Source organism: Trifolium pratense, linkage group LG1 (genome assembly GCF_020283565.1).
Source record: "Trifolium pratense cultivar HEN17-A07 linkage group LG1, ARS_RC_1.1, whole genome shotgun sequence".
Taxonomy (NCBI): domain Eukaryota; kingdom Viridiplantae; phylum Streptophyta; class Magnoliopsida; order Fabales; family Fabaceae; genus Trifolium; species Trifolium pratense.
This window is the reverse complement of record NC_060059.1, coordinates 29,924,088-29,932,450: the sequence shown is the minus strand read 5'-3', so window position 1 is coordinate 29,932,450 and position 8,363 is coordinate 29,924,088. Positions and strand designations below refer to the sequence as shown.

The window sequence follows — 8,363 nt, the reverse complement described above, 5'->3', positions numbered from 1 at the left end:
AAGCGACAAGCAAATATGGTTGCTCATACGCTTGTTAGGGCGGCCATGTCTTGGTCTAGTCGCAATATCTTTGAGATGTTACCTCATTGTATTACTACTTTATTAATTAATGAAATAATATGATTTGTTGTTTGTCAAAAAAAAAAAAAATATAACTTAGATATTAATGATCAAAGTTATAGATAGACAAATGTGAATGCAATGGTAATTTGTTTTGAGCAAAATTACACCGTAGGTCTTTAACTTATTTTTTTATAACACTTTGGTCTTTATTATTTTTTTGTAACACTTTGGTCCTATATATTTTTTTTATAACACTATGATCCTTTATTATTTTTTATTTGTAACATTTAGGTCATTTATTTTTTATAAATAGATATGATAAGAACCAAAGTGTTAAAAGAAAAGACTAAAATGTTACGAATGAAAAAGATAAAGTTTTAAAGTATTACAAATAAAACATAAAAAACTAAAATGTTAAAAAAAAAAGATAAATGACCAAGTGGGAGTATTACTCAACTATTATTACACTGTACTATGCAGTACCAGTTTGGCATATTTCTAGTTTATTTATTATGTTTGATTGCAGAATTAAATAACCAAATTATTTATCCGAAGAGGTCTTTGCTGAAACCCATCCGAGCAATCAAAAGAGCTTTATTGCTTCAAAAGAGTTTTGCTGTTTGCTTTTTCAGATCTCAACTTCTTTCTATTTCTGTTTTATTAATTTGTCTTTCAGAACTTTTGTTATTTTTCCATTCATACAGAAAAAAGAAAAGAAAAAAAAAATCAAAAACTTGAAAAAACTGAAGGAAGAGATTGACTTCGGTTTCGTTCTGTTCATTTCAAAGGTTAAGAGGTAAACACTAATCTGCTTTTCTTCATCTTTCACTAGCCGGGTCAATTTAAAGTAAAAAAATTTGTTCTGTATTACTCCCTCCGGTCCTTATTATAAGAAACACTTTGACAAAATCACACAGATCAAGGAAGGTAAATTTTCTCATTAATGATTCTAACATTTTATGTTATATTCCAAAACTCCTTTGACTAGCATGAGAAATAGACTTCTCTAATTAATGCACTAGCATTATAATGAATTATTTGATTGTATTTAATAAGGGTACAAATGGAATTGTGTCAAAGTGTTTCTTATAAAAAGGATCAAATAAAAATTCCAAAGTGTTTCTTATAAAAAGGACCGGAGGGAGTATTATACTAGTTTGAATCCTTTAAAACTTTGCAGTTTGCAATTTATGATTGTAGTTTGTTTTAATATTTTTATGTTGTTGTTGTTGTTGTTGTTTGCAGATCATTTAGTTTATGCTTTTTGAAGTCTTGTAGAACGCACCATCAACAGTACTCTCCTTGTTGATTCATAATCCAGGTAAGAGACCCACCCATATGGCTCTTCATTGTTTTGGCCATTTATTACTGTCTATATATTTATGTAAAATGAATTAATAAAGGTTATAGATCTGAGGTTTTGATGGGTTTTCTGGTTTTGAGACTTTGACAGCCAAATTTTAAGCTTATGACTTAGTATAGCTTATCAGTTCATATAGCTTATAGCCAAATTTTATCACTACCTTATAGCTTATTTTATTGAATTTTTTAAGTCCAATAAAGTTTATGACAGTTGTGGGAGTGTTAGAATTTGAACTGTCGTAAATTTTATTAAATTAATATAAGCTATAGCTAGCTTATGGCTGATAGTTGCTATCAGCCATAAGCTAGCAACTCCCACGACAATTGTGCTATAAGCTATCAGCCATAAGCTATAGCTAGCTTATCAGCTATCCCCTATTTTTAATTGGTCAGACATGATTGTAATGAAATTCAATTTGCACAATCTACATTTACTATTGAACTTTTTTTCAGTACATATTACATTTATTTAATTTTAATCAAAGTATACGTTATTTTTGATATTTCCAAATTTTTCATCAAAGATAAGAGTAATGTGTTAATTTCTTCAAATTTCCAAATGTTTCCCTTGTTTCAGTTGCACTCATCGAAAAATAGTATCTTTTACTTTGAATTTCAGATTGACTCAAATCACAAAGAAGAGAAGAAAAGAGAATCAATGGAAATTCTAACTGCCGTTGCTGGAAAAGTGGCAGATTATACTGTTGTGCCTATTGGACGTCAAGCAAGTTACTTGATATTCTACAAAGGTAATTTTAAGATGTTAGCCGATCGTGTCAACGACCTACATGCTGTAAGAGAAAGGATTATTCATTCGGTTGAAGAAGAAAGAGGAAATGGTAAAGAAATCGAAAGAGATGTGCAGAACTGGTTGGAGAAAGTGGACGCGGTCATTGAAAGGGCAAATCAGCTTCAAAAAGATCCCCGTCGTGCCAATGTAAGGTGCTCAACATGGGGGTTCCCCAATTTGATTTTGCGTCATCAACTAAGTAGGAACGCCACAAAAATTGCAAACGATGTTATTCAAGTTCAAGGAAAAGGGATGTTTGATCGAGTTGGTTACCTTCCGACCCTAGATGGAGTAGCCTCCTCTTCCTCAACAAGAGGTAGTGAAAATTATGAGACAAGAGAGTCACTTAAGAATGATATTGTGAAGGCTCTAACAGACCTTAATTCATGCAACATTGGGGTCTATGGTTTGGGTGGGGTGGGTAAGACCACTCTGGTCGAAGAAGTGGCTATAATTGCAAAGCAACATAAATTGTTCGATAAAGTGGTTATAACACATGTATCCAAAAATCCAGTCTTAAAAGTTATTCAAGGGGAGATTGCAGATTCGTTGCGTTTACGATTTGATGAGGAGACAATTTTTGGAAGAGCAGAGCGCCTAAGAGAAAGAATCAAGATGGAGAAACGTATTCTTGTCATTCTAGATAATATATGGACCAAGGTTGATTTGAAGAACGTAGGAATCCCAATTGGTAATGAACATAATGGTTGCAAATTATTGATGACATGTAGAAATCAAAATGTCTTGGTGCAAATGGGTGTTCCAAAGGATTACACTTTCAAACTTGATCTTATGGAGGAGAACGAGGCATTGAGATTGTTTCAGTTTATGGCTGGGGATGTGGTTAATGATAGCAATTTGAAAGAAGTAGCAATTAAAGTTGCCAAAAATTGTGAAGGTTTACCTCTTAGGGTTGTGACAGTAGCACGTGCAATGACAGATAAGAGGGATGTCCAATCTTGGAAAGATGCATTAAGGAAACTACAAAGTAATGATCATGAAGAGATGGAAGCGTCAACTTATTCTGCTTTGGAATTGAGTTACAACTCATTGGAGAGTAATGAAATGAGGGACATCTTCTTGCTTTTTGCATTAATGCAAGGTAATGATGTAGAGTACTTTCTGAAAGTTGCAATGGGTTTGGAAATATTAAAGCATGTTAATACCGTGGATGAGGCAAGAAACAAATTTTACACAATAATCAGATCTCTGGTGGCGACTTGTCTTTTGCTTGATGTCAAAGCAGGTGGAGTGATTCAAATGCATGACTTTGTTCATGATTTTGCTATATCCATAGCTCGTAGGGACAAACATGTATTTCTAAGCAAAAATCCACATGAGGAATGGCCAACTGAGGATTTTTTAATAAGGTGCACACAAATGGCTCTATCATTTTATCAAAACGATGAGCTTCCTCAAACGATTTATTGTCCAAACATTAAGTTTTTCTCTTTGTTTAGTGTGAACCGTTCTTTAGAAATCCCCAATACTTTTTTTGAGGATATGAGAAGCCTTACTGCGCTAGATTTAACCTTCTTGAACTTGCCTTCCTTAACCACTTCATTTAAGCTCCTAACAAACCTTCAAACACTGTGTTTGGATTTTTGCATTTTGGAAAATATGGAGGCAATAGAAGCTTTGCAAAATTTAAAAATTCTCCGCCTCTGGCAATGTTCAATGATCAAGTTGCCAAGAGAAATAGGGAAATTGACTCAGTTGAGAATGCTTGATTTGAGCAATTCAGGAATAGAAGTAGTCCCACCCAATATCTTATCAAGCTTGATTAGATTAGAGGAGTTGTACATGGGCAATACCTCTATTAATTGGGAAGATGTGACTTCGACAACTCAAAATGAAAATGCTAGCATTGCTGAGCTTGGAAAACTACCAAACTTGATTGCTCTAGAATTACAAATTCGCGAGACTTGGATGTTGCCAAGGGACTTGCAATTGATGTTTGAGAAGCTGGAAAGATATAAAATAGTTGTTGGAGATGTATGGGAATGGTCTGACATTAAGGATGGATCCTTAAAAACATTGAAGCTCAAACTTGGGACCAATATACATCTGGAGCACGGAATTAAAGCATTGATTAAAGGTGTTGAGAATTTGTACTTGGATGATGTTGATGGAATTCAAAATGTGCTTTATCAACTAAATGGGGATGGATTTCCATTATTGAAACATCTCCATATCCAAAATAATGCAAACATGAAGCACATTGTTGACTCTAAAGAGAGAACTCAAATCCATGTGTCATTTCCCATCTTGGAAACATTGGTACTTCACAATCTTAAAAACTTGGAGTGTATATGTCATGGTCCAGTTTCAATAACTTCTTTTAGAAGTCTCAGTGTTATCAAAGTCAAAAATTGCATCCAGTTAAAATATATTTTGTCCTTCGATATGATTAAAGGACTTTCTTGCCTTTCTGAGATTGATCTTTATAAGTGCAATTCTGTGAAGGAGATAGTGCTCGGAGACAACAAATTAAGTGCAAATAATGATATAACTAATGAAAAGATTGAGTTTCTTCAATTACGTTCTTTGACTTTAGAATATTTGGAGACACTTGATAATTTCTTGTCTTATCATTCAATGGATTCCAGAAGTTCGCAAAAATATCAAGGTTCAGAGTCTTATGTTTCTTCACCATTTTTCAATCGTCAGGTATGTTATTTTGTTTTAACTTAGCTTTGTAAATACAAATGATATAAGTTTTTATTGCTTTGTGATATGTACAAACAAATTAATTAATAGATAAATTGGTTCGTTTATGTAGGTTGTATTTCCTAATTTGCATACCCTTAAATTGAGCTCACTCCCCCATTTGAATAAAATTTGGGATGACAGTCATCATTCTATGTACAATTTGACCAACTTGATTGTGGATCATTGTGATGGGTTGAAGTACTTATTCTCTTCTGCTGTTGTTGCAAGTTTTAAGAACCTCAAACAACTTCAAATAAATAATTGTGATATGATGGAGGAGATAATAACTAAAGAGAGGGACAATGCATTGGAAGAGGTATTGTAATTCTACCATTGGGAATATTCCAACTCATATTAAACTTGTATTTAAATAATTATTTATTTATAATGATGTTTGTTATTTATGAATTCATAGGTTCTTTTTTTGAAATTAGAGGAAATCAAATTGTTTAACTTGAACTTGAAGACAATATGGCACCGACAATTTGAAACAGTGAAGAGGTTGGAAGTTGAATTTTGTGAAAATATTGTGGCAGTTTTTCCTTCTTCAATGCAAAAAACATATAATAAGTTAGAGATGTTAAAGGTTCACTATTGTGTTTCAGTGGAAGAAATATTTGAATTGACTTTCAATGAAAGTGGCAGTGTTGAAGAAACAACACAGTTGAAAGAAGTTGCTATAATTTTAATGCCGAAGCTGAAAAAGATATGGAGTAGAGATCCTCAAGGAATTCTTAGTTTTCAAAATCTCATAAATATAAATCTAGAAATGTGTGAAAGTGTGGAGCATCTATTACCACTTTCTGTAGCCACTCGTTGCTCACATCTCAAGGAACTTGAAATAACCAAATGTAGAAACATGAAGGAAATTGTTGCAGAGGAGAAAGAATCTAGTGTGAATGTAGCTCCCATATTTGAGTTTAATCAACTGAATACTTTAATCCTAAGGGACTTGGATAACCTTGAGGGTTTCTATGCTAAAAAGCACACCCTAGCATGTCCATCATTGAAGAGCATTGGTGTTTTCAACTGTGCAAAGTTGAATTTGTATAGAACTCTATATACAAAAAGCTCCAATTTTTCAGATGACCAACTTTCTGTTCAAGCGCATCAACCACTTTTCATTGCGGAAGAGGTATGCATATCATGTAAATATGATGTATGTATGTATGTAATACAAATTTGAGTCAATATTTGAAGTTTAATTTTTCTCAATTGCTTTTCAAATGTGTTTTAGGTGATTCCAAATTTGGAGATGTTGAGAATAGATAATAAGGAAGCCAACATTATATTGCAAGCACAAAACTCGAGTGGCCTATTCACAAAAATGACAGAACTTGCTTTGTGTGGTTATAATAATGAAGATGCATTTCCTTATTGGTTTCTTCAAAATGCGCGCAGTCTTGAGTCACTAGTTGTTCAAGGGAGTTGCTTTAAGAAGATATTCCAAGATGAAGGATGGATAAGTGAAAAGACTCACACACGACTCAAAAAACTGTATCTGATTGGATTACCTAATCTTCAACATATATGTGAGGAAGAATCCCAAATTGACCCAGTTCTTGAGGTCCTTAAAGTCTTATGCATTACCAACTGTTCTAGTTTGATAAGTTTATTTCCTTCCTCTGCCACACTTAGTCATCTTGAATATTTGGAGATAACTGGTTGCAAAGGGTTAAAAAATTTAATTACATCTCGAACAATGCGAAGTTTGGACAAGCTCATAACACTGAAGGTAGAAGATTGTTCTTCACTTGAAGAAGTAATTACTGGAGAGGAAGACATTCACATTACATTAATTAGTCTGCGAAAGTTGGAGTTGAAATGTTTGTCTAGCCTCAACCAATTTTGCTCTAAAAAGTGCTCCTTAAAGTTTCCATTGTTGGAGATAGTAATTGTGAGAGATTGTGATAACATGAAGGTTTTTTCTGAGGGATACATAAGTACACCAAATCTTCAACAAGTTAAAATTAGAGAAAATGATGAAGGATGGTTTTGGAAGGGAAACATAAATGATACAATAACCAGCATGTTTGGAAATAAGGTATGCATGATTCCCAGTTAATTTCTATTGTAACAATATCATGATTTGTGTTGTTTTATTTATTTTTTTGGACGCATGATAGTTGATGTTTTTTCATGTTGTTAATATGGACCTCACAAAAAATGTTTAAATGTGATCTCTACAATTTTTAGTTAAAAAAAATGAATTTTATCAATGACAAAATATATATTTGTTTATTAATTTTAACATTTTGTTAACAGGGAAGGAATTTCCAACGTTCTGATACTTCTGATACAAATGAGACCACCATAGGACATTTCCAAGGTAAACAACTAGAAGTTCTTTTCTTTTATACATTTTACCTTTTTATCTTTACGAATTTTTGTACTTATCTGTTTTTTTGTGACCCATTGTACTTTTTTTTTTGAAAAAGTTTTGACACATTGTACTTGAGTGTTAGATTCCAGATTTTGTTGTGATAGAAACTTTTGTTTCTCACTAATTTGCTACTGCCCTTGTTTTATCTGATTGTTGTAGCACACTCATCTTGAACACCCCTGTACTTGTTTTCTAAAGAGATGTAATTTATTTGTCCATTCATGCTTTTAACCATTCAGTAGCAACATTGTTTTCTACAAAGCATATAACTCGAATTTTTTAATTTCTTTGAACATATGGTAGAAGCACCATTTTTTACACGTTTTGCGTTTGTGGCATTTTAGGCTGATTTTGTCTTTGAATTGTATTTTGTTTTTATTTTCTTATGCACTAAGGTATCAATGAAGATGATAAAGAGGACGGAGATATAAGTACTTTTGAATTTCAAGAGGACGACAACATAACATAAGTACTTGCGAATTTCAAGAGGAAGACACAAGTGGTGAGGATAACGTGGGTGATGAACTTCAGTAGGACGACACCGTGATGAGGAGGAGGAGGATTTCCACAAACTTAAATGAGTTGGATGATGTTGTTGTAGGCTTGTACTTAAAGCGTTAAACTTGAAGAAACTATTTTGTCATTTTGTTGTACTCATGCTTTTAAATATTAAACTTATATAGTATTAAGTAATTAAACATTTTGGGTCAACGGGCCCTTTATTACCACAACTTTTGTGGTACATGTAATTTATGTTTGGTTCAATTCTTAATATATGAAAATATGGTAAAAAATGTTTTATAAATACACTCACACCATGTGTTCTTATACTATTTCACTTTTAGGAAACACTTTGTAATTGTTGCTAGATATGACAACAGCGGAAAAATGTTGCCTCGGAGTGTTCTCAAGGTAACAATTTTAGGGGAGGTTTTGTAATCTTGCAAGCTATGTCAATATCTGAAAAATGTTGCCTAAGACGTGATAGCACTAAAATACGTCTGATATTATGGTAGTGGAGGACACTTCTTAATAGCATCTTTAAATAAGTTT

At 32.9% G+C, this 8,363-nt stretch overlaps 1 protein-coding gene across 3 annotated transcripts; it reads left to right on the top strand.

Moving 5' to 3' along the window:
- Nucleotides 1-513: 513 nt before the first annotated feature.
- LOC123899193 (probable disease resistance protein At4g27220) lies at nucleotides 514-8,119 on the top strand. 3 transcript variants are annotated; one of them, XM_045950276.1, is made up of 8 exons: nucleotides 514-859; nucleotides 1,309-1,384; nucleotides 2,045-4,885; nucleotides 4,998-5,243; nucleotides 5,343-6,062; nucleotides 6,165-6,971; nucleotides 7,193-7,256; nucleotides 7,706-8,119. In XM_045950276.1, exons 3-8 carry the CDS (start codon nucleotides 2,084-2,086, stop codon nucleotides 7,777-7,779), a joined length of 4,713 nt encoding a protein of 1,570 aa, XP_045806232.1. In that variant the 5' UTR covers nucleotides 514-859; nucleotides 1,309-1,384; nucleotides 2,045-2,083; the 3' UTR covers nucleotides 7,780-8,119. The 3 variants fall into 3 exon arrangements, with proteins under 3 accessions (XP_045806232.1, XP_045806225.1, XP_045806240.1); XM_045950269.1 differs by having other exon boundaries at nucleotides 588-859; nucleotides 2,023-4,885; XM_045950284.1 differs by having other exon boundaries at nucleotides 832-851.
- Nucleotides 8,120-8,363: the final 244 nt, after the last annotated feature.

What these genes read in the sequence shown, in the direction of transcription:
- LOC123899193 (XM_045950276.1), top strand. Translation starts at nt 2,084, where the DNA reads ATGGAAATTCTAACTGCCGTTGCTGGAAAAGTGGCAGATTATACTGTT. An exon ending in CACCATTTTTCAATCGTCAG is followed by an intron (nt 4,886 to 4,997) that starts GTATGTTATTTT and finishes TCGTTTATGTAG; the next exon opens with GTTGTATTTCCTAATTTGCA. An exon ending in CCAGCATGTTTGGAAATAAG is followed by an intron (nt 6,972 to 7,192) that starts GTATGCATGATT and finishes TTTTGTTAACAG; the next exon opens with GGAAGGAATTTCCAACGTTC.